This window comes from Carassius carassius, chromosome 41 (genome assembly GCF_963082965.1).
Source record: "Carassius carassius chromosome 41, fCarCar2.1, whole genome shotgun sequence".
NCBI classification, from domain to species: Eukaryota; Metazoa; Chordata; class Actinopteri; order Cypriniformes; family Cyprinidae; genus Carassius; species Carassius carassius.
Window position 1 is genome coordinate 12060417 of NC_081795.1, and position 27509 is coordinate 12087925.

At 35.6% G+C, this 27509-nt stretch overlaps 1 protein-coding gene across 9 annotated transcripts in view; it reads right to left on the minus strand.

The window, feature by feature from the left end:
* The window catches only part of LOC132122747 (MAP/microtubule affinity-regulating kinase 4-like), a 40315-nt gene extending 13314 nt beyond the window's left edge, over window positions 1-27001 (minus strand). For all 9 annotated transcript variants that reach the window (XR_009426427.1, XM_059533116.1, XM_059533123.1 and 6 more), the window contains exons 1-5: window positions 26839-27001; window positions 16329-16526; window positions 15889-15942; window positions 1059-1107; window positions 380-445 (exon numbers count right to left, since the gene is read on the minus strand). Coding sequence is in view for 8 of the 9 variants with exons in the window: in XM_059533116.1 (XP_059389099.1) it covers window positions 380-445; window positions 1059-1107; window positions 15889-15942; window positions 16329-16526; window positions 26839-26889 (418 nt within the window). In the remaining variant the exon portion in view is untranslated. The remainder of the gene's footprint in view (window positions 1-379; window positions 446-1058; window positions 1108-15888; window positions 15943-16328; window positions 16527-26838) is intronic.
* Between the last annotated feature and the right edge of the window lie 508 nt (window positions 27002-27509).

A 27509-nucleotide genomic window follows, 5' to 3' on the forward strand; every position in this document is an offset into this window, starting at 1 on the left:
ATAATTGCTGAGCTGTGTGGGCCTGGCTTCAGTGAATGCACATGAAACTTATAGAAGGAGGAAGGAAGGGGAAAGATAAGAAGAGGGATAAAGAACAAGGCATGTGCAGCTGTGCTCAGTGCAGAGTCTGACTGATGTGACAGTCACACACATGCATGTTTATGTGTGAGTGCATACAAAGACTGGGGACACGTGTGATTATACATGTAGAAAGTTATCAAAGCTAGACAGTATATTTGGTATTAATGAGAAAGAGAGCAAAGCAGAAACATAGTTTATTCATTTTCAACAAAGTAATTTTAACTTTTTCTAACTTAGTGCATTAAAGTGTGTACATGTGGGATGCATGTATGTATGTTGAAGTATGGAGGAATCGTACCACCACTGGCATATTCCATCACAAGGTAAAGCGTCTTCTCTGTCTCGATCACTTCAAAGAGCTGAACTGTAGATATAAGAAAAAATTCACAATCAGAAGATCATTGTACCATGTGCAAAAAAGTAATAAGTAAAAATTCACTCAATAATTTACCCAATTATTTAAAAAAAATTTTTACTGAAAATGGTTTCCTCAAATGTAGCTCTTTAATCTCACTGCACTGACATATATTCAAATATGACACAGCATATTTGACCACTTTTTTTTTTTTGAACAGTCCGACAACAAAGCTGACATAAAATAAAATAGAAATATTCAATGAAAAACTTGGCAACTAACTGTAACTGTAAAATAAGTTGAAGCACTTAAATCACTAAAACTTAAATAAAAATAAATTAAAAATAAATAAAAATATTTAAGAAAAGACATTAAAGAGACTAAAGCACATAACAAATTACTAACTAAAATAAAATAAAAATGGAAGGCATAAAAATAAAAGCCAATTCAAAATACTTATGAATTGTATATAAGAGTATATAAATAATACTAATATAACAATGCTACAGATGGAGATAATATAAACTGAATGAATTTTAGAGGAGGTCAGTGTGTTTTGAGAGGCCTCAGATGTTGACATTTTGGCAAATAACTTTCACGCAAAAGCATCTAAAACACTCACCTATGTTTGGGTGATTGAGGCCCTTCATGATTCGTACCTCTCGAAAGAGCTGAGAAGAAATACAGAGAGAAAGTGATCAGTTAAATTAGATAAAACCTCTGTTTATACACGACAACATGGGAATATAGAGTATTATAATTCGTAATATATAATTAGAAATGAATATACTATACTTAAATCTTAATATAATTAGAAAATAAATACAAATAATCCAAATCTTCAGTACTTATCCTGCTTGATCTGTCCGCTGCTTTTGACACGGTTAACCACCAGATCCTCCTATCAACCCTACTGGCAAAAGGCATCTCAGGAACCACACTTCAATGGTTTGAGTCTTACCTATCAAATAGGTCCTTCAAAGTATCTTGGAGAGGTGAGGTGTCCAAGTCACAACATGTAACTACTGGAGTGCCTCAGGGCTCAGTTCTTGGACCACTTCTCTTCTCTGTCTACATGGCATCATTAGGTTCTGTCATTCAGAAACATGGCTTTTCAGACCACTGCTATGCTGATGTCACTCAACTCTACATCTCATTCCATCCTGATGATCCGACGGTAGCTATTCGCATCTCAGCTTGTCTAACAGACATTTCTTCCTGGATGATGGACCATCACCTTCAACTCAACCTTGCCAAGACAGAACTGCTTGTGATTCCAGCAAACTCATCGTTTCATCACAATTTCAACATCAAGTTAGGCACATCAACCATAACTCCTTCAAAAACAGCTAGAAGCCTTGTAGTTATGATTGATGATCAGCTGACTTTCTCAGACCACATTGCTAAAACTGTCCGATCCTGCAGATTTGCTTTATTCAACATCAAAAAGATCAAGCCCTTTCTTTCGAAACATGCTGCACAACTCCTTGTTCAAGCTCTTGTTCTGTCCAAGCTGGACTATTGCAATACCCTTTTGGCAGGTCTTCCAGCCAATTCTATCAAACCTTTACAATTAATTCTAAAACGCGGCAGCAAGATTAATTTTTAATGAGTCAAAAAGAATACATGTCACACCTCTGTTTATCAATTTGCACTGGCTTCCAATAGCTGCTCGTATAAAATTCAAGGCATTGATGTTTGCCTACAAAACTACCACTGGCTCTGCACCCATTTACCTAAATTTGTTACTTCAGACTTATGTGCCCTCTACTACCTTTCTAATCTTTTTTTTTTATTCTATTTTCTTTTCATTTATTATGCAATTGTATGTGTGTGTGTATGTGTGTGTATGTGTAAGATCTCTAACACTAGCTTACTGTATTCTTTTTTTTTCTATCTGTTTTTCTTTTTATTTATTATATGATTTAAAATCCCATGCTACGTGTACTGTGTTAACCTAACTGAGACTTGTTATAGCACTTATATATCATTGCTCTTTTTGTTGTTTTTGATTGCTTCCACTGTCCTCATCTTTAAGTCGCTTTGGATAAAAGCGTCTGCTAAATGAATAAATGTAATGTAATTTTAATGTAATTGCATACAGTACATATAATTTATATTTACTTTTAAATAATAATTACTATATACAGAAATGCTGATAATACGATTTGATAATATAATCAAAACAATTTCACTATTGTTCTCAGACTTTCAGATACTCTTTTCAGTCATGTTTAGTGGTTGATAAAATGATCTCCGTCAGAAACGTTTCAATGATTATATCAATAAAACATCAGAATCCACAATGACCCTGAAGAGACTGATGGATGGGGATTCATGCAAATCCATAAACAGCATTTACACAGAAGCCCGGGATAAATACAAAACAGCTCACACTCTCTGACTCAACCATGTTGCCACCTGCTCAGCCTGTCCTTTCTTACGGCAGTTAAACTGAACGTAAAAGGGATCAAGCCAAAAAAAGACCCATCTTGTGACCAATCTTTCGTTCTGTTGTCTAATACAACAGAGCTACGCTGCAGCTTGTCTGCTGCTGAGAATCACAGTCTTGTGGTACAAAACTGAATCGCTGTTACACACAAAGTATCCTTCGAATTTCTTTCTTCCAACATTTCCTCCCATTCGGGAAAAAAAAAATTATAATAATTCTGGCCAAAACATATTTTAATTATATGCTAAATAAAGTTGTGAAACTTTGAAATTGAAAATATATTTAGTTACAACCTTCATATACCAAAATGTATTTCAAAGGCATGAAATTTCCAGTCTTAGATTAGCCTATATTTAGGCTAAATGCAAATGTGCATGGAACAGCATACTGGAGAGCAAAACTAGATTTAAAATGATTTAAATAAAATGTTCTTTGGAACACTGTAAAATATTTGTCTTTTTTTATTTTATATGTTCCCATGAATTATAGGCAACAAAAAGCTCTTCAAATGTAACATACGTCAATTAATTTTCTCAGAGTGAAATATATGAATGAAAAAATGCTTAAAAAATACATTTTATATTAAAAAATATATATTTTCAAAAATAAAATTATATTATTCTCTCTCTCTCTCTCTCTCTCTCTCTCTCTTTCTATATATATATATATATATATATATACATAATAAAGTATATTTAAAAATGCATTTAATGTTTATTTATTTCTATTTTATTATTAAGTTGTTTTTTTTTCTTGTGGGCTTGTATGAAGGTAAATCATGACAGCATTTCCACTTTTTAAAACTAGCTTTTAGGAAATTCAACTTAATGGCCATGATGAAACGACAAACGGTCTGTCTGCTGTTTAAAAGCAGAATTTGATTGCTGCAAGGACCTTGTTTGACAAAAGGAGAGGGGCGGAGAGATGGAGTCAAAGAGAAAAGTGACAGACCCAGAAAAAGAGAGAGTGTGACTGAAAGATAAAGAGTCACGGAGACTGTGAATGTACACGTGAGTCGGACAAATAGAAAGGAAAGGTAAAGGAGAGAGAGAGTGAAAACGCATAATAAGTGTCGATGGCTGACAGACAGGACACTATTTGAGCTAATTCTTCACAAACGTAGTCAGTCACCCTGGGAGAACGTCCGAAAATGAAATAAAAGAGAGACGCCATGCTTTCATTTGTCCTGTTTTTGTCCTCACTCGCTGCCCTCTGTGTGTCCCATCAGTTAGTTTCCATTAACCATTCATTTTCATTTCAGGAGCCTGTGCAGCTTCACTTTCTCACCCCTGCGCCAAAATCATAGGTTGACAAAAAGCATCACAATACAAAGCTTGACAAACTGATAGGGAATGAGGGCCAAGTTTACTTTCTAAACACAGTATAAACAGAATGACATGAACGCGATGGCTTTGTTCCAAATCAACATGCCAACATCAACCTCTAATGAAATCAAAATATTATACATATACATATATATAATCTTGTTATTTAACTATGTGATTATGTAATCAGAAAAATACATAGCACACAAATATTAGGTGAAATATTTTTTTGTTTGGTTGAATTAGCTTTCAATGAGGTGTGAAGGAGAATATTTTGATTTCATTAGAGATTGATGTTGGCATGTTGATTTGTGTGTATATATATATATATATATATATATATATATATTATATATATATATATATATATATATATATATATATATAATCCAATATTTGTGTAGTGTATTTTTGCATATGCATGCTAACATTCTTCACTGAAATCAATTGTGAATCAAGTTATTTATGTGCCGTGCAGTTTCACTTGTCACGTATAAGGATAGGATGCTCTCTTAAAAGGCAGCTGTTATGTAGGTAGTAAGCAACAAAGCAGCTCAGTAGGTTTTAGAACAAAGCTAATGATTAACTACATTTCTTGATTGCCAGCAGCAGAGCATGAGAATGAGGAAGGCCTTTTTTTGCTGACATCATTTCCAAAACGTTTGAGTTTCTGTTTCTCCTGCAAGGCCGTTTGAAGACAAATGACCTCATGCGTTTTTATATTCGTTTGCTTTAAAGAGCAGGAAGGAATTCCAGTGCAGTTCTCTCAAGATTTATACTGTCTGCATGCTGACGCTCCCCGAGGAGTTCTGATTCTCTTCTCGATGCACATACGTCTTCCTTTGGGCATAATCTGTTCTAACAAAACCGGTACAGGAGCAGGTTTGCCCTTTATTTACATCAGACACTGCAGATAACATTATGATCGAATTGCCATTGCATGTATTTTGAGAAACATGAGGTCTTATCAGTTAGTCAAAGAGATAAGAGATCTCAACATGGTGTCATAAGCAAGCAAGGCTAGATTTCAGACGCTGCAGCTCTGAAAATATATTTTTAAGGATTGACAACATAAATTAGGATCACTGTTATACAGAGTTTTCTCATGTGCACTTATAGTCAATCTTTCAGAAATTCTGAAAAATTTGTCAAACACTTCCCATTTAACACTTCACCATGAAATTTAGTAGCTAACAAGGTTCTGGTGGGACACACCAACAGCAGGCGTCTGTTTGAGGTCACTAATCTATTTGTTTTACGCATGTACGGCTGGCACACACAAACACAGATGCTCACAAATGCGAACTGAACTGATCAAGGCAGACAGGTTACATAATGACGCCGCTAATGCGACAGACTCTGAGCCAGCAGCACAATCACTGTTCACAGAAAGGAAATCGAATCCACTTTCACATACCTTCTGTTACAGAGACCAAGTGCTGCAACTAAACAGAGCTGTTATATCACTAGTTTACTCAGGTAAGTTGTCTCTAATCAACTCTAGTGCACTTCTGTATTCACATGTGTTTTCAGTGTTCAATATATCCCATGAATCAGCTGATCTGCACAGCAAAAAATCCTATCTTTGTCTTGTTTTATAGTAAAAATATCAACAATTAATGTATAGTAACCATGTTCAATTGATCCATTTAACACAATAAGACTGGGAATGTGCATTAAGGAAGTAAAAAGTTTTACATATATATCTATAATCTAATCTGTTTCTATATTATACTCTTATGCTCACGAAGCCTGCATTTATTTGACTGAAAAATACAGTAAACAAAGTAATATTGTGAAATAACCTTACAATTTCTGCTGCTTATATATTTTTCACATATATAATATAATATATAATATTTGTCTTTACTGCATAATATTTTTTGTGGAAACAGTTTTTCAAGACTTTTTGAAGAACAGAGGGTTCAGAATAACAGAATTGATTTGAAATCTTCTGTAACAATGTAAAAATCTTTACTGTCACTTTCCATCAATTTAATGCATTCTGACTGAATAAAAGTAGTAGTTTCTTGAAAACAAAAAATCTTACTGACCCCAAACCATATATACATTTAACAGGTACATTTATATTGATTTTTTTGCTATTTTATTAGATTTTTTTTTACTGGAAAAACACAAAGACCTGGTCTTTTCAATCTGAAATGTGGAAGTGCATTTCTTTGGCTTTTATGAGCAGTCATACAAACTGAATAATCACATAACATCAGGGGTATCCTAAGACAACATCAAAACTCATCTGGCTCATACATATACGACTGCCCCTTGAGAGCGGCTCTAATTGAATTGCACATCAGCTGTTCACCTGAGCCCTAAAGATAACCATCAGATAATCCAACCCTTCCCTCATGTATCTCTCCTGCTTTTCCTCAAAGACGGGACTTCCTGGTTCATTTCCCAGGCTTTGGCCTCACGTCACCATTGCTATAGTGACCTGGTATTAAAGCAGGGACTTATCTCACCCCCTCAGTCAGGCAACGCTGTGCTGCTCCCTCAGCACCTGATGGAAAACCTGCCTCTGCCCGCCCGATTCGCTTTAGATAGTATTACTGCCCCATTTCTCCCCTTCTCTCCTGTTTCTACTGTCCATTTTTCATGTTACAGACTTCCAGACATCGTTAATCAAACCCTGAGTTGACCAACTTTCTTTAGAGAGAGGTAAATTTGCCTATAAAATATGCTTATAATGGTTTCTTTCTTTCTTGTGTTGGTATTTCTGGATGGAAACGTTTGTCGAGCCCAGAGTGATGTTTGCAAAGGACCTCATCACCTTGACCCCAATGCAGGCCTCCCGTCAGTTAATCCAGGCTTTGAGCTCAGAGCCTGACTGAGCCACATTTACAAATGAAAAAGTGAAAAATAAATGTAGATTTGCCATTCAGTTATGCTTACAAAGAAATAAACAGACAAAAAAAATCGGGATAAGATCAAATATATAGTAGCGTTTACAATGAGTGCCCAAAACACAAAAATTCAATTACGAATTTGTATGCCTTGACATTAAAAGTGCAATTGCATAATTGCGAGTTAAAATAAGAAATAGTCACATTGTGAAATATGAAGAGACCCTGAAATAAAGTCAAATGAAATGATGAGAAAAGTCTCTATGAGATGTTATTTTATTTTAGTATTATTTATTATTATAGTATTTATTAATGTTTTAATTTCAATTAGTTTCATTACTTTTACGTGTTTTGTCATTTTTTCCACTTTTTTTCTATATTTCTATTTAGCTTTAGTAATCTCAACTTAAATTTGTCATCATATATTGCAGGGCTATTCAATTGGCGGCCCGCGGGCCACATGCGGCCCGCCAATCATCTCCATGCGGCCCGACGGCACCAACCTCCCTCCTCCTCTTTTCGCTCCGATTGACCTGAGAAACGTTTTACGTGTGAATATTTCAGCAGTTATTATATGTGTCCCGAATTTATGTCGACTGAACCAGCGATAGGCTACCAAGCCTTCGTGAATGAATCATTCTTTTGGTTCGATTCTTTCTAAACGCGCTTGCATAACGGTCTAAAACTATTCGGATTCATTCGGACCGCTCCGTAACTGAATCATCTGAAGCGGTTTCTCGTTCAGTACAGTTACAACAAATAGCGATGTTTTCAGTTGTTTCACTAGTTGTTTAAACACGGCCCAGCGCGGAGTTGCGTTTACTCCCGGTCCCGGACACACTAATATTAAACAGCGTTGCGACAACCAGTGGAAGCGTTTCAGTTCGACAGAAACATTTCTGTTACAAACCACAAATCACTCGATGATTTAATTAGTATTAAATCGGATGAAACAGCCTCAACATTCCCAACAAGACTGATGAGGAAAGCAGGAGAAACATTGTGGCATGACCGAAATTAGAAGACTTTAAATCCCCTAATCACCCTTACAAACATTTACCACATTTACTGTAGTAATTTACCATGGTTGGGCAGAAATGTGCAATATTTATATTGAATACTATGTAGTAATAAATAAATATAGTAAATATATACTATAATATTATATAGTTTAATAGTAAATATAGTGATTTATATTGCATTAGTTTTATTAGGTGGGTAGAGGAATATATATTTAATGCTTGTTATGAAATTATGTCAGTTTCTTTGTAAAGGTGCGTATAGTTTTTAACTTGTGTTTAGGCATTTTTTATACAGTGGGAGCCTGTGGTTAACAAGTCTCACTGTCAGAATATTTTCATTTAAGCATAACAATTATAAATAAAATAATTATTATTTCTCACCAACAGCTATAAGTTTGTATAAATAATTTATTTGTTCCAAGGAAAATAGTTGTACACAGCAGTAAATTATCAAGTTTTTATTTATTATGGTTTTATATATTTGCATACTGTTGGGTACCACATTTCCAAGTAAATACCACACTTCTTTAGGGTTACTTTAGCTTATTTATTGAAACTGTTATGTTTCAATAAATAAGATAAACCCCCAAACCAACCCACCGGCCCACCTCAACTTTTCGATTTGATAATGCGGCCCTCGAATGAAACTAATTGAATAGCCCTGATATATTGTATTTTATTATTATTTCATTTTTGTTTTAATTAAGATAAAAATATAACAATACATAAAAAATAAATCAATAAAAAATTAAAAGGTTATCCGAATATATTTAATATATTTGAAAGATTTCATTAAGAGATGCAACAGAAATCGAAACCAACAACTGACATAATGTCTAGATGCCAGTTACTTGTCACATACAAAAATCCAAATTTACATGGAAGAGATATCATATATGGTGTTAAAGGTACAATTTGTAAGATATTTGCAGTAAAATATCCAAAAACCACTAGGCTAGTGTTATATATTTTGTCCAGCTGATTACTAACAATATCTCTAATGTTTTCAACTACTTGTAAATCATGAGAAAATTCCCATCTAAACATTGACACGGGGCAGTGCAGTCACCTGTCAATGACGTTAGTTACTGTTACCGTTACCGCCTTTACTGACGTAGAAACCACATGACAACAGTGTCGTGGACAAATGCGGAACTAGCTTCGCGACAAACTTCAACTAGAAAAAGATGCCAATCTCGCTTGTGTTTTACTCGACAGGTGAGTTGTTTTGATTCATATCTTTACAGAAAACGTATGCTATTATAATGATTAACAAGATTAGTATTATGAGGCATACACGGAAAACGCGGGGCATCGCGTCTCTAGACCCACGCGAGGACGCTTCTGATACATAGTTTGATCGCGTCTTTGCATTGACTTTGTATGTAATCTTCTCGCGCAAATCGTTGAACTCGTGTTAAATCCATGATTTATCTTCCCGTCTGATTGATGGCCGTCAGCGGTTGGGTAGAAGACAACAAATCCCATCATTCCACGCTCCTTCTTAGCGTTAACAAACCACGCGATTGTTATTGTTTTGATAGTGCACCCTCTAGTGGCAGGTCCTACAACCTGTACCTTTAAGACAAGGTGTGACACTTTACACTGGGGCTATCCTTCAGCATTAGGCATATTTCTTCCTTCGCCAGATCTCTGAAAGTGTCTAATAACCTCTGTTCACCCTTATCAAACTCATCATTCAGACATCAGCATATCACAGCCGTCCACATCCCATGGGAACCATTTTTCATCTGCGTCTGGTTCTGTCTAGGCCTTCCACACCGTTTCCAACTGCTCCACGGAAAGGGGGTGAAATATGTAAATCAGAGGCTTGTCATCTTTGCATGTTTGAACAAGAGAACAAAAACACTCACGCAACACTTCTGACATCAAATAATAGCTATGACAATGAAAATTAGCATGTGAATGATATTTTGCCTCTAATCACGTTACATAATTCCACAATTAAAGGGATAATTTCCCCAAAAATGAAAATGCTGTCACCATTTAATCACCGTCATGTCGATCAAACCTGTATGACTTTATTCTGTGGAACATAGAATAAGACATTTTGATGAACATTGGGGTCCAAACAATATTGTTCCTGCCATACAAGTTTGAAATAGCCTCATTATTGTTAAGGAAAAATAAAATGAAAACTATTAAAAAAGAAACACTTCTGTTACTTTAATTAAAATACGTTAACTGAATTACAATATAAAAATCTTAACTGGTTTTATTTCAGCTAGTTGCCAAGGGAACATTTCTCATTTGCATTTAGTTTAAATGGAAGTACTAAAATAACTAAATAAACTAAAACAAATAAATAAAAATGGATAATAAAAAAACTATATGGAAACATTAAAAACAACTACAAAAAATAAAATCTAATTCAAAATATTATCAAAACAATGGTTTATCAAAGATACTAAAATTTGGTTGGGAAGGACACAAGAGTGTGAAGTTTACATAGTAGATGTGACATTTTGGGTGAATTATCCTTTTAAACATTATGGAAATATACAACACAGCAGTTAATTGAATCTTCCATTTATCCAGATGAAGCACATCATATTCTTCAAACTGTATCACATTATGGGAGGCGTTGACAAGGAGCTTAAATGGGTGCCACATTGGATCAAAATCTATCCAAAGACATTTTAAGAGCCTCTCAAGAGAGTAAGAACGGTTCTGCATTGCCGCATAATATTCTACTAAAAATCTGCAAGACTTAGAGAAATAACGTCAGTCTGACTGACAATTATTATAATAACTTCCCAGCAGTGGCTCGATGTCATAATGGTAATCCGTGCGTCTACATCATTGGCTTATTCTGATCCCAAAGGGAAGGTTTTTTCAGTCTGATTGTCAGGAAGCTAATGGCATCCTCATATGACCGTAGTCGCCTGTCTTTTTACTCCATCTCGTTCACACCAAAAGAGGTCTAACATGCACATGCACAGCCAGCTGAAGCCTGGAGAATGTATCATTCAGATGTGAAAACAAAACAGTGAGAGTATTGAGAAATACTGCAAATAGACAACATGTTAGTTAACCATTTAAAGTGAATTGTTCACATATATAAGTGATGTTACCAAAGGAGAACCCCTTAGGGATTTCAAAGTACTTCTGTCTCCGGCAGGCATTGGTCCATGTCCTTGCCATTTCCCTAGCATTGATCTGGAGCCCAGTGAGTGACAGAGAGACAAAAAGAGCTGGATCACCACAGAGACCAAAGCAGATGGTCTGGTCTCACTCTCATCAGGCCACAGTAACAGCTCAGGTCAAAGCTGCCTCTGGGGGGCCGAACATCAGGACAGGACACCTCTGGCTTACCCAGAAGCCTCATGGACGCTTGAGCACATCCCAGAGGAACATTGTATAGCTCAGTGCTCTTTTAAAGCTCTGGAGATTTATTGGAGATCCCAGATGTGTTTTTTATGCAGGATGTTGGTCTGAATTTCTTTAGGAAATTAAAATATGCTGTAAAATATATGAACATTTGGAGTTTTTTGATGACAAATTTGATGAGAAAGATGTTTAAGACATTACTGGGATCTCTTATGGCACTGTTGGGCTCTTTTTTCTCAGCAGAAAAATCTGACATTCAGACAATAAAGAGATCTCTCTTGTGACATTTATGTCCTATGGGATGTTCCCTTCATTTTTTTTTAAAAGTCAGATGGATTTATATAAAATACTTTATTTTAACAAATATAATTAATATGAAATTAATATATTTTGTATTACATATATAAACACATCTATAATATAATAAACTACTCTTATTCAAAGCTGCATTTACAGTACAATATGCAATATTGTGAATTATTACAATTTTAAATAACTGTTCTCTATCTTATTATATTTTAAAATGTTATTTATTCCTGAGATGACAAATCCGTATTTTCAGCATCATTACTCCAGTCTTCGGTATCACATTATCATTCAGAAATCATTCTAATATGCCGATTTGGTGCTCAAGAAATATTTCTTTCTATTATCAACAGTTCTGCTTTAATATTTTTTGGCAACTGTAAAAATATGTTAGGATTCTTTGATGAATAGAAAGTTCAAAATAACTGCATTTATTAAAAAAACAAATATTTTGTAACATTATTAATATATTTAATGTCACTTTTGAGCAATTTGATGCATTCTTGATGAATCAAAGTATTAATTTCTTTATTTCAAAGAAATTAAAATAAAAATGTTCCTATCCCCAAACTTTTGAACAGTAGTGTAGGTTAGTATTTGAACCCGGAATCATTTGCTCAATATTGTACCAAGTTATAAGAGAACAGCTACTTAGTTAAAAGTTATCTTTGCCTTCATGTTGTCATCAAGTGAGTCAGGACTGCCATTGGTGTCCCCTCAAAAAACAAAACTGGTGCATGATGCCCCTGGGTTTCCCCAACACAATCGGTCTCCTAGATACATACAACACACAATGCCATACAGTTCCAGAAATAGTGATAATCTCATAATTGATGGTGCTTACATAAGTAATCCAAGAGTGTTTGGAGTTGATCAGAAATAATCTTAAAGCATTCTCCAATGTGACTCATAAATGTCAAGTTCACTTCATCTTCTTTTCTCTTTGGAGTTTATCTGGCTCTGCCTGTTAGTGCTCTTCCAGCAGCAATTGCTCTAACAGTTGATTTAAAATTGAAATAGGTGATTTCACAGTTATACAAGTATAATCTTCACTAAACTTAAAAGGTTTGGCACTTTAAAGACATTCAGGTTACCCAGAATTCCAGAATTTGGGGGACTGAGGAGTTACATTTTCAAACTGAAGCACGTAAACCAACTTGCCCTAAAGGGACAGCCTAGTTCACCCAAAAATAAAAATTCTGTCATAGAATAAGATATTAAAAAAAAAAAAAAAACATTCTTCAAAATATCTATAATTTCCACAAAAAGAAAGTCATTCAAGTTTGGAATTACATGAGGGTGAGTAAATGATGACAAATGTATAATTTTTGGGAGAGCTAATGGAAATGAAACTAAATGGAAATTTCATACCAGCAGTTGTATTAATATATCATCAGCAGTCATATATCAATACATTTCTAAAACTTTAAGACTGTTTAATGCTCTCAAATTCACACATTCAACTTAAACATTTAAAATCAGGGCTTTTGCTTTCTGATATCATGTTTAGACACTCCTCACATCTCTTGAATACAAGCTTGCTTTCTCAGGATCTCGGTTTCTGTGCTACGGCCCCCCTGGAGTCCCCCACTCCCTCCGGGTTCAGTTGCCTCCATTGTTCGTCTGTCTGGAACGGCGCTCCTGGCTTCAAGAGACTTGAATGAGGGACACCCAACCCCCTCTACCCTTCTTTACCCACGGTCCAACTCCGTCGTCCTGCCCAAAGGTTTTTTTTTTCAACAAAGTAGCACCATGCTCTAATGATGGGGCCCCACACCTCCATGATCACACCCCGCACCCTCACACACGTCGATAAAGGCAAATTCAATTTCTTTCCCAACCCTTCTGAAATCCAGCTGCTGGGAAAGTTCATGGTCAGCTGATTGTGCTCTCCCCCCTCCATCTCTAAACAGAGAGGAGATCAGAGAAGAAGAGGAGAATGAGGCTGCTGGCAGATCTCCAGAAACAAGGCTGTGGCCACATCAGACTAACAAAACTTCTGGATCTCCAGTAAACATGACACCGCAAGTTAGGAGCAGGCCTGTAACCATCATAGACATTAAAAGGCACACACAATTTTTAGATTTGGTTCCCAATTTTAAGTATATGATTCCTTCCTTGGAGTGTGTCATAGTTTAAGACATCATGCAGGCTTAAGATCATAAATTATTTATTAGACACTACTGTTTAAAAGTACAATATGTCTCTATTTTATAAATCAGCGAATAATTCTAATCAGCAAAGGTTCATTAAATTGATCAAAAGTGACATTACAGACATTTATAATGTTTTGCTGTGCAAATAAATGAACATCTTTTGAATTTTCTATACATTGAAGAATCCGGTAAAAAATGTTTCATGGTTTCCACAAAAATATTAAGCAGTACAACTGTTTTCAGCATTGGTGATATTAAGTAATGTTTCTTAAGCACCAAATAAGCATAACATAATGATTTTTGAAGGATCATGTGACACTGAAGACTGGAGTAATGCCATCACTGGAATAAATTTCATTTTAAAATACATTAAAACAGAAAAGTTATGTTAAACTGAAATGATAGGATATCATATCGATATTCCACTATATAACTGTATTTTTAAACATTAACAAAATCTTACAGATCCTAAAATATAATACATACATAAAATTGGAAAGAACTTCTTCCACATCTGTCATTGTTAATCATGGCAATTTATAGGCCAGATGAAACCTGCAGTCGACTGTTAAACAAAGGTTGGGAACGATACGATCTGCATGTGAGTGAGTGAGAGAACAAAGAAAGAAAGAAGAGGTACAAAAATATTGTACTGGGAAAGGTCACCTGGTGTGTTTTAATAATACTGACAGGAGAGGCCTGCATTTCTGCTGCAGAGTTTAACACACCCCTGCAGAGACCACAAGCACCATCAGACAAGGCGTCTGACCCAACATTTGCATTTGGTTTCGACCATATGATATCACTCACCTCTTTATCACCAATAAACTGTTAGCAACAAATATAACTCTTTCTATAAGTGTGCCATCGCATCATCTAACTAAAACCTGCTGTTACATACTTATTTATCTTCAAACTGCATTATATGTGGATATCCTGGAAGAACTTTTAGAGCTAATCATAATCTTTAGGTTTGAAATGCTGTATTAGCAATCACAAAACCTCTGAGTGAAGAAGCACGCCATATTTCTCACATTCGAGGTGTGATTATCACCCAGACTCTCACAGAAAGACAATATTCTCCAGTCATCTTACCATATGCACAAAAGCTAGGAATATTTAGCACTTCATAAATGCATTTTTTTCCATTTACAGTTAAGATTAATAAATTCTAATCATGATTTAATTCATGCAATATACATCAGACAACACTAAACATAAAAACAAATACTAAAGATGAAGTTAGAAGCATGTGTTTCCAATTATAATGTATTACTTTTTAATATTTCTACAGTATTTTTTTTTTTACATTTTAGCTCGGAAGGGTGTTATTAAGTGCACTTTAAAAACACACGATTTGGCTATGACTTTAACACAATTAGCTAAGCTAATGATAAATATTTATTCTGAATAAAATATCTTTTAAAGCTACATTTCATGGACAAAAACACAAAAATAGTGTAACATTTATCTTTAGGAATTACTTTATCTCCAAATAACCAAACAAGCTAAAAACGAAAAGTGCAAAATATGATAATGTGCCTATAATACAACAAAAACAACAACATCATAGTGTCCTCATTTTCAATAGCTTTCTCTTTTTTGAATTGCTTATCTAATCTTTCCCGCCATTTTCTGGTGAATTAATATATTTAGCTCAGAACTAAACCAAGGACAAAAACAGCTCACTGTTTTATTTTCCAGATTTCACACAGATAAAGTGCTCAGACAGCTCCAGATATATTACAACAGCATCAGTGCACAGTCCAAAAGAGCACAATGGGGGCAAATCAAAACCATTGGGTCAAAGTTCACGTTTTCACTGTCCACGGCTAAATAGTGTCTAATCAAAACACCATTTGACCAAAACAAGCTCCTCGATATGACCTTGTGTCTGAGTTCAGACAGACATTAGCACCCAAAGACATAATTAGGATCACAAGCTTACAAGAGTGCAGTGGTTATGACCTAGTTCCTACCTTCTGTAGGCTTGTAGGGTTGAGTTGGGTTTTGTCAATGATTTTTATGGCAACCTGAGAAGACACAAAGTTTAAAAAAAATCATCAAAATGTAGCTGACACATTGACTTGACAACTAAATTGCATATAAAAGAAGCAGTCACCTGGAAAATTATGCTAACTCTGCACACCTTAGTAGGTGGATGACATAATTGCTTTTGGTCAAAGTGTAAAAAAGCTGGATGAGCATATGTAGATTTTATATAGATTTGTTTTTTATATACGACATCTGGCTCAAAAACTATGGCACAGATCAGTGTGCACTTTGTTTAGACACACTGAGGCAGCCATTACATGACTGAGAACTTGAGAAGATTTACCTAAATGCCAATCAGAAAAGCCTGATATAAATTTTTATTTAATTTCCTAAAATAATACCGTCATCTCTCTGTACTTCTTACCTCCCTGCCGGTCAAAATATGGCGTGCCAACTTCACTTTTGCGAAATTGCCCTTGCCGATGGTCTTGAGCAGCCGGTAGTTGCCGATGTGAGGCTGTTCGTCCGAACAGGAGGCAATGGAATTCCGGCAACGGGCTCCGAGTGAGCGACTCGACCATCCCGTGCCCTTCTCTGAACGACTGGCTGAGAGAGAGGCATGCTGCGGGTTGAAGAGAAAATGTTCATTGTTAATACATTATAGTTCAAAACATGACCAAGAGTTGTTTTACTTAGATTTCCTGAATATTTAAAACTGAAACATTCAGATATAGTGTAGAATATTCAGCACAGCAATTCATAATCCTGCAAAATTCACGTTCACAATGAGCAACTGAAGGGTTAATTTCCCCAAAATAAATATCTTTTCAGTATTTATATGTTATTCCCAACCTATATGACTCACGTTTTGTGGAATATAAAAAACATGGACCGAAACTACATTCACTTTTTTTTTTTAAATAACTTTTGTGTGTGTGTTCCACAAACGAAACTCAGGTTTAGAAAGACATGAGGTCGATTAAATGGTTTTGATGTATACGATTAACAGTGCTGCTACAGTTAAATCAAATTATTACAAATAATTTTCATTAATTGAAATAAAGCTGAAATAAAATAATATAAAACAACATATTAGAAGAAAAAAATGGAACCTTATAAAACTTTGTGATTTCTCCAAGGACAGCTTATCTCTGCTTAGCTATACATTGCTGACAAGTTTCATGTCTGGCTGTTCCAAGATCTTAAATCTTAAATCTAATCTATCCAGGAATGAATTGCAACACTACATGGCACTCACACCTTGGCTCGACATGACGCATGTGGCATTCTTAGCTGGATGCTAACTCTACAATTCTGTTCTATTCTGATATTCTGAGTAATTCTGTACTCAGGATACAAGACCCCATATAAATCACAAAGCAAATGCAGATGGTCTTAATATTACATTTTGAAAAAATTATTAATTGCAAAATTATTTATTGCACGTACATGCTATAAGGATATTTTATATACAGTATACCAATGATGATCTTTATCTTCTATAGACACATGATGAATCACAAATTTTAATCACAGAGGATGGGAGCATATTTCTTCACACCAATAAGGCGTTTTAATGTCTCTAATGTAACATCCCCACACTCGCTATTCCCAGCAGTTTAACCATTTCTTGCTGACATAGACCTCATCGTATGTCAACCACCCATCCTCCTCCACCACCACACACTGCCCCAACCTGTCCAAACCATACGCATTAATTGTTCCACCGCTGCTCTCTGTCTGATTTGCCTTGCAATTTATATGAGAAAGGTGGGGGTGGGAGTATAAATGAAGGGGGGTTTCTCAGTGAAAGCAATATGCCACTGAAATAGATGGTTTAGATGGCGTAAGAAAGCTTCAGGACCTAATGTCCACAGAACAATAAAGGATGATGCATTTAGACAATCAGTGTCCTCCCACTGAGTATATGCACTTTAAAAGTTCGATTTCAGTCTGAATAAAGTAATAATTTGTTTGTTTCTTTTTTTAAATGCCATGCTTCATTCCAAGCCCAAATCACACCAGTCTGATTTATGCAGTCACATAACCGAATTTTCAATGAAATTCTGTGGGGCAAATCAGGTTCATTATCAGCAATGCACCGCTCACACAGACATCACTTTCAAACCAAGCAGCTTTCTGTTGGTCAACATGGCGAATTTACACACTTACATCCTCACACAAAACCCTCGATTTTCCACTGAAATGACTGTATTTGTAAATGTGAGTGTATCTTAACAGTGTACTCATGTTCCAAAAGGGATTTTTATTTAGTGATGATGTAGAAGGATCATTTTGGGTTCCCCTAAAACCTTTCAGTGAACAGTTCCTAACAGATCCTTTTTTGGTGTGAAGATAATTTTAACAATCTATAAAGAGCCTTTTTGTGGAATGGAAAGGTTCTGTGGATGTTAAAGGTTCTTCATGGAAGCAGAGATGTCCAAACACCTTTGTGTAGCTTACTCTGAGTGTTGCTCAATTATAACTGCACATTTAAACATTCATATTGGTAGTGATATGCAGTTCATAAAGATCTTAAAACACTATTCCACATAACATAATTCTAGAGACCCACCGCAGACTGAGACAATAGACCGCCTATCTGAGTGGTGCCCTGCTCAGGGTAGGATATGAGCACATGTGAAGGGGGTAGAGAGGGGTCCTGCTGTTGCATCTTATGACTTACTCCCAAAATCCATTTACAGGGACATATGTCCTGTCCTGTCTTGTCCTGAAGCTTTGCATTTGGCACTGCTGGTGCACCAGTTTCCTCTGTGCTGATTTCTTACAAAGCATTTCCTTTAAATGAATGCACGACAATGAACTCGGGTCGTTCACAATATCACTACGCTATACTGTGTTGATGTGAGATAAAAGTATGGTAATCAGGTCTACGCCTTAGTCCAGGTGTGAAGAGCACTACCTGCATGATTTCCTGTCTTGAATGGCTCGTAACGGTTCTCTAACGTGGCTTCCAGAGTAAATGCTTGCAGCAAAGCTACAGGCTTCTTAAACAGGTTCGGTGTACAAGGATTTATTGGTTTGGACACTATTTAAAGGCTTGTGTTGACTTATATGGAAATAAAACAAACAATACAGTATATTGACTTCGAAAGTTACTTTTTTTAATTCAACAATTTACTTATCAGCCACAATAATAATAGGCTGCATGCAAAAACAAACATACAAAGTGATCAGTGTAGTTTAATTCACAAGCAAATTAATCTTACATAGCGGTTCTTTTTAGTGAAAAAAAAACATACAATGGGATCAATGTAGCCCGATTCCCAAAATTAATGACTCATTAGCCAGTTCTTTTAACAAATAGTTCAAAAGGAGAATTTGAATCAGTCTGAAACCCTGCTCTGCATGATTTACAGCATTAGCAGAAAGAGAAAATCTTTCGCACATTAATAAAATGGGCATTATAACCAAAATATATAACTGAATCAGAATCAAAATCAAACTGAATCCAAAACTTTGTATCAATACCCAGTACTGGCAAACAAATTGGATTAATTATTTAGCATCTCATGCAATTAATTTAGTTATGTTTTAACTGAATGACAGTCTTAAGTTTTCATTAATTTTAACATTGAAAATTCATATACATATTGTGAGTTCATCAAATCAAGAGCTTGCGAATCTGAATCAAAATGAATCTGGAAATCTGTATCAATAACCAGACATTGCAAATAACTGATTCATTATTCCAATTCATGTAATTCATCCAAAAAAAATTCATATGAATGACAGCCCTATTTGACAGATTCATTTTAACACGACTAATTCACACTGTTATTGTGAGAAATGAACATGTAATCTTCCTCTGTTAAACAGATGACCCAATTCTATGTCACTGCTGTTACATTGGCTCATGCCTTTTGACTGAAATGCCATAACCCCTCTGCTACTTGTTGTTACCCTTTAGTAACGGTTTCTGCCATGAGTCAAACCATCTGAATAACTAATAGTGCAGCAGTCACAGACAGGCAGCGATCCTCATGACTACAGAGCAAAAGTCTCACCTTGGCATCAGATGAGAGGACCAAACAAAAAAGCCCCAGCTGAGGACCATCTGCTAACTGCACTTTGCAAACCCCCTCCCCACCAACTAGTAACATAACCCCCTCATGCGCACACACACACACACACACACATATTAGCCAAATACACAAGGAGACGGCATCAATATCAGTTGTCAAGAGCAACAATCATTGTGGCAATGAGACAGCGGTTGGTGCAATACTTCCACAATGACAAGCACAAATACATGCTCATTTTGTGATTGTCACTCATGGTCTAAACACACCCTCTTGATAAAAAAAAGAAAAAACCATGCTCAGAATTACAGGTTAGATAAACATGTTTACCTGTAGTGGCCGGCCAAATTAAAAGATAATCTCTTTGGAAAACAATATGTGTAAATTTACAGTGACTCGTAGACAGCACCTAACACCACTGATGTTACCACAATAACATCACCACAACAAACTACTGCCACTATGAACAAGACATGCCAAAGGTTTTCTTTTTATAAAAGACACCCCTTCAACTTCATTGCTTTTCCACATACAACAGACACAAGGACCTCTTTTTTTCAGAACTTGAATGTATAGGCAGGGGCGCTGCACAAGATCCCGGGCCCTATGCATAGGCAGTCCTAATGGCCCCCCCCCTCAACTTGAAAATATATATTCCAGACTTTTCAAGGGACCTCTCTTCCTTTGGGGCCCTGGTAATCAGTACTGGTTTTACCCCCAGTCCGACGCCCCTGTGTATAGGCCCAGGTTTCACTAGTTCCTCAGAAACAAGCCACTAAGCTTGTGGTTCCCGTGCCATCTGACCTCCACATTGGATCCGCTTTCCTGCTTTACCAAGAAACAATTAAAAAAACAATCCTCTTAGTGAATTTCTTTTGGCTGAACATGGAGGCATAATGTCCAGTCACCAACATTGTTAAGAGTGAAGGTGATATGGTGTTCCTGTTTCTTTTGACTGGGTTAGAATACATATTTTAATAATTTTATATTTTCACAAACTTTAACAATAGACGGGCATATGCGCCGTTCATATGGGCCACGTCCCGGACAGGATTTTAATATTGCCTAAAATAGGCCTATCCAGGTTTAGGCTGTTTGCAATGTGCAGGTCTATTGTTGTGTGACAGTAATGAGAGCTATAGAGAGCAGAACAGACGGCTCCTTATGCTTTCGAATCGCTCTCACACCTACTTTGGTGTCTTTTTATGATCGGTGCAAAGTAACGCTTCAAGTCAAACAAATGAAAAAACACATGCACATATTTGCATTGTTGTGATCATTCCCTGTAGATCTCACCTTCTCATAAGCAGCACCAACCAAGATTGGTCGATATGTACAATATCTGCATGCTATTGGTCAAACTTCTTTGGATATTTTAGGCAATATTAAAATCCTGGCCAGTACGTGTCCCATATGAACAGCGCATATGGCCACCCGATTTAACAACCATTTCCACCCCCTATCTGACCCTTAGCATTAAAAAAGCTATTTGTTGCTGCTGTGCTTTGAGACGTGTGTGAAATAAGACACAGTGCTCACATGCAAACTACCAGTTTGTTTATCGTGTGTTATAGTTTGTGTTGCCAAATCTTCAATAGAAACTTGTTTGCAAATTCTGTATTCAATTATGACAAGTTAAAAAAACATAGAAATGTGTTCCATTCAGGTGCCGAGAACACAGGTTTTGCAGACTTGCTATAGGCTACATCTTTAGGTGCAGTAGTCAAATTAGCAAAATTTTACTAGAAAAAAAATTAATTGTCTGTTGTGAACAGTGAAGTGATACATGAAGCACTGCACACACAGAAGTCACTTACTAATCAAGGCATTTGTCAATCAATGCCAGAAATTAATGTGAATAACTGGAAGACAAACTAAAAAATATATTTATTTCTTACAAGTTCCTGATCATGCAGAATCCTACTAAAATGGTTGGATTTTGCCTGTGAAATTCTGTTGAGCAACGGTAAATATTTTACTAAGTATGCACAATATATTGCTAATTATCAGCTGATATTAGAGATTTTACATTTTTAAAAGTATCAGTAAATATGGGATATTTAATAGTGCTCATATCCCTGATTTTATATATTTAGATGACCTTTGCCATCATCTAACATTTACTAAAGTTAAGACCTACAAACACTAATAATTTTACAGCACTGTTAAATGTAATCTTCAACAAATCTGAAATTAAATAAACATTCATATTCTACACTACAAATTCACTTCTAGCATTTTAAACATTTAAACTGATTTTAGTTTTTATCGTTTTATTTTACATTTATTTTAATGAAAAAGTACTATGTAGTAGAACTCCGTTCCCTTTATTGGCTCATTTGAATTTTAAACATCATCTTATAACTAGCTCTTACGTGTATTAAAGAATAATGGTATTCAAGCTTTTTCCTCATTACCTCACCATGGAGGGTCAAATTTCTAAACACAAATAGATGTTATTTATATGAAATGACATGTAAAAACTTGATCAGCAATGAGGAAGTACAGGAGGAAGTCAAATGTGTGAACACTTACAGACTTACTTTACCAATCAATTTCCTCTACTGATGTTTCGACACTTCAATGTCCACAGTAGCAAACACATACATAATCATAGTTCCACACCAGAATTTTTTGGCTGATATAAACATCATTCAAAGTGTCTGCTTTGCTGTAAATGCTGCAAAACAGTAGTGCGACTTTAGAGAGACTAGTTCAAGTTAAAGAGGATGACGCAATTCTAACCTCTTATTTTCCATCCTTGTCCACCTTATTCCTATGCCACATGACGCTTTTAGCAAATGATGGGTGTAACTTCTGTTAAGCTGTAAACAATCAGTGAAAGGCTTGCTCTATGAACGCAATAATACATTTTTGGTTTTGTTTTTTTTAACTAGGTACAATGAGATTACATTACTACTCACCTTTTTAACAATCGAACATTAAAATTACATTTAAAAGTGTAAAAGCATAAACAAGGTTTTTTCAACAGACCATGAATAACCCCAAAAGTGTGATTGTTTCCACAGCATAATGGACAGGTGAAATATCACTGTAGTAATATATATATATCTGTATTATGTAACATACGCTGCCTTAAATCAAAAAAAGTTCATTAACTTGATACTATTTCAAAGTGATTTCCGTCATTTTGACAGATAATAAATTGTATTTACCTGTAAAGACAATCAAACCTGGAAAGAGACATGAGGATTTGAGGAGAACAATGAGAGATTCTTTGTGCATTCCAGTGTATTATTAATGGGACATGTCATAAATTAAATCGGGGGACCAGACCACAAATGTATACGTTGTCCTTTTTCATACTATTACAGCAGAATGCCAAGGGAAAAATTAAAATAATCATGAGGAACTGACAAGCGATCTTACCATAGATATTCTTGTTATAACGTGAGGTTAAAATAACAAATGTTACGTTATTCTCTTGATGTCTGAAAATAAAACATGAAGGGAAATCGACAGCTCATTCAGTCAAACAGAGAGCTAAGCTTTATTTGTAGGACAACCTTATAATTTGAAATGATTGATTTCAGTTTTTTGAATGGAAGATCCCCAAACCAAAAGAGCCACTCATAATTTAAAACACAGCAGGCTCATCGGGAATAAGGTGGATAGCATTTTCTTCTGTAAAGCTGTTACAATATGATGGTTATTAAGATGGCTGCCATTTACACCTAATTTAACCTTGCAAGGGAAACATAAATTCATTTTCATAAATGTCTTTTAAGATGTACAGGACATCCTGGGATTTCTTCTTCAATTTACCCAATCCTCTAGACTAGCTTTGAGCAATTTCTATCTGACAGACAACACAATGTTTCTCTGGCCTACATACAATCTGTGGATTCACTTGCAGGCTCTTTATTTTGACACCTTTGTTTCACTCTTAACCCATAGCTAGACAGAGAGTTTCCATAACCTCCCAGATTGGTAGATGCATTTCCTATTGTGTTTGCTTTGTGTTCTTGCTCGCTCTCATCTCATCTGCTCTCATCATTCTTGAAGCTCTCGCCATGCCTCTATGTGGCATGCCATGTTACCTTGTCTGTGCTTGAAGATGTGCTGGATAACTGAAGCACAAACTATGCAGACTTTTCATCATCTTTCATTCACATAGCCAACCACTCCTTTTTCTTTATGTATACTCCTTTATTTTTCAATCTATGACGTTCTCCACTAATTCGCGGAGTTTAGGAATCCCTTTGTGGGTCAATAGGTTTTGCATAACACATAATCCGATTTCCGATTACAGTAGCAATAAATACAAGCAATCAAATTTCTTTCAAGCGATCAGATTATGGCACATGACGTAAAAATGTGGAAAGCAGATGTCCTTTACATCTCCTTACAAACTATATTCAAGAAGTAAACTGACACCTGACGTTCCACTCGCATAATAAAGAGCTTTGGTTAAAGTAAGTACACCAACCACAAGTTATGACAGTTTGAAGTGGAAACAGAGACAGCACTGTTAATTACATTGTTATGAGTGAAACCCATATTTGCAACGTCTACTAAAAACTATCTAGCCATAATCTGCCTGTGGGCCAAAGTTTGCTTGTGATCACCTTTGATTTTTTCTTTTGGTCCATGGCCCTCAATCAAGTTTGGTTATTGGCATTTAAGTAAAATGTTTGGGCATTTCTATCTTAAAGGGACAGTTGAACCAAAACAAATGAAAATTATGCCACCACTGACTCACTTCCAAAACTATTTGCATTTCTACCTACTTAAAATTCAGTCTATTCACCTTAAAGCAATTAAATGAATAAAATATACAATAGCTATTTGACTACTTATATTTTGGTAATATTTTAAGTTTAAACCCTCTAGTCCACATCCATTGGTTTTTAATGGAAAAGAACAATCAGTACAAAAATCATAGGTTTGGAACTCCATGAGGGTGTCTAAATGATAACAAATGTTTTGAGTAAACTACTCTTTTAATGCTAATATTTACTATTAATAAATCTTGAGGTACATGAATAGGCCTTTAGTAAGATACACTAATATACAACTTTGCAAGTAGAAGGCAGCCAAATTTCAAAGTTATTAACTGTGTGTGTGTGTGTGTGTGTGTGTGTGTGTGTGTGTGTGTGTGTGTGTGTGCAGAAATAAGGCCAAGCCTTGCTACCGTGAGAAGCAAACATATTTTGGTATTGTCTGAGATACTTTACAATGTCTTCAAAATGTTATAACAAGCTGTCCGCCAGACATCTGTTTACTTACACGTGTACATCATTAACAAAGCAGACTTTTATGTTTTTAATTAAGATACAGCAAAAGGGAAGAATAAATATGCAACTGAATACTACAAAAATGCAATAAATGATATTGCAGTTTGGCATATGCACAATGGTGTAACCAAACATCTCAGATTGGGGGAAGGGAACAGTAAAAAGTCATTGAATGGCTATATTGATCAACCACTAATCTGAATACTGATGCTTATGGCCCTGTCTATGAACACAAGGCATAGCTTGGCCTTAGTAGCTGAATTTACACAATACTGACCATGAAAAGAAGTGGGTTTAGGCCTACTTCACGTTTGACAGGTGCAATATGCCACTGTGTCACCGGCCTAAGGTTTTCAAAAGGCATCACGCGAGTGTGAACATCACTACAACTAGGAAAAAAACGATTGTAATTCAAACGCAGCTCCCGTCGGCATTTAAACAGACCTTTGCTCTTAATTCCGATCGTTCCAACGCAATAACGAAATCTGAGCAGGTCTAAAAACTGAAACTGTTGATGCTGGAAAAGTGATATATATTTTTTAAATATGAGCAGGCATACAAGCTGGGATTGGTAATGCTGCACTGTAATCATAGTTATTTATTTATATTTTTCATTATATTTTATTATATGACATTGGTTTGAGACTGAGAGTATTTTATTCAACTTTGCAGCAGTATTTTATTTCTTATTCTTTTTTTATTTTATATATATTTTATTAAAAAGTATTTTAAAAAAGTGTAAACAAATTGTAAAAAAAAAAGTTTCTAGTAATAAACAACCTGCAGTTTAATGTTTGCATTTCTTTCCCTTACTGTACCGAAAAAAATGAACTGAACCGTGACTTTAAAACCGAGGTACATATCGAACCGTGATTTTTACGTACTGTTACACCCCTAATATATATATATATATATATATATATATATATATATATATATATATATATATATATATATATATATATATATATATATATATTCTATATTATAGATCAGTGGTTGAGACACATTTTTAGATAACAGTAGTACCAAATGCTTCTGACATATCCATAAAACTAAAATAAACCCAAAAAATTCTGGTTATATGTCAGTGCTCCTGATTAACGAAATGTTCTTTTGACTCGAGTCTTTTCAATGAATCGCAAAATCGCTTCGCGTGTTCTTTCAAGAATCGGTTTTTGAGCCATATCCGATTCACAATGAACCTAACCGACTGAACTGATAAGACCATTTGAATTGAATCAATTAATTGTTATTAATTGAATTAATAATTGGCCAATAGATACTTTAATAGCTGATAAAAGAAATATCACAAATGGAAATATGACATACTTTGAGTATGTCTGACTGCAGTTTTATTAACACACATCATTTGAGTGTGAATAAGTAAAAAAAACGATTTGTTTTACTATATTTGTTTTACTATTATCAATACAAATTTGTAATGTAAAAAACACACATGTAATGTCATCCTACGATGTCTTAATAATAACGTGATGACGTAAAGGATGCATGTGTTATTTTGAAACGTTTCGTTATGTTTCGAAAGAACCGATCCGCGAGTCTCACTTCCCTTCACCCCTACTTTTGACGTAAAGTGGAATTAAATGACGTGAGAAAGCGTTACACTTACGTGGTCTACATTCCTTTCGTTCCCCGGCTGCAGCGGCGCGCGTGAAGACATCGTCCCTGGAGCTTCGGCCAAAAGCAACCCTGCGGTTATTTCAGCGGTCCGTCTACAGTTTCTAATTGAATCGGCCCAGGCAGGAGAAACAGCCCGCAGCCGAGTCAGTATCGCGAGGTACAGTTAGTACAACCCACCAGTACAGCTTTTTCCTTAAACAATCCTCATTCTCGGTCAAGTTTACTGGATGCTACGTGCAGTACTGATGGGATGAGAACAAATATAAAATAAAAGCTATATGATGCTCATGTTTGTGGTAGTTTGGCTAGCCGGAACAATAGATCATTTTGTCCTTCGCTAGATGAAAACGTCTCACTCAGCTGTCCTCATAACATGTCCATATACAGCGTCTGGTTCGCAGAAATGTATGTTGAAACCTCAAGGATCAGTCGTCAGCGATTGCATATCACGAGACTGACAGATAGAAAACAGAAGCAGAACAGAACAAGGGAGAAAAAAAAAGCTACCACAGCATCAAATCGAGGAAAACGGCCTCATTTTTTTCAATGAACCTGGGTTGTCCAGAGAAAATAAACCACTCCCACGGACGCAGTGTCCCCTTCAAATAATAATCTGTGTGCATTTGCAGGAAAACAATATACTACTAAATAAACAACAGC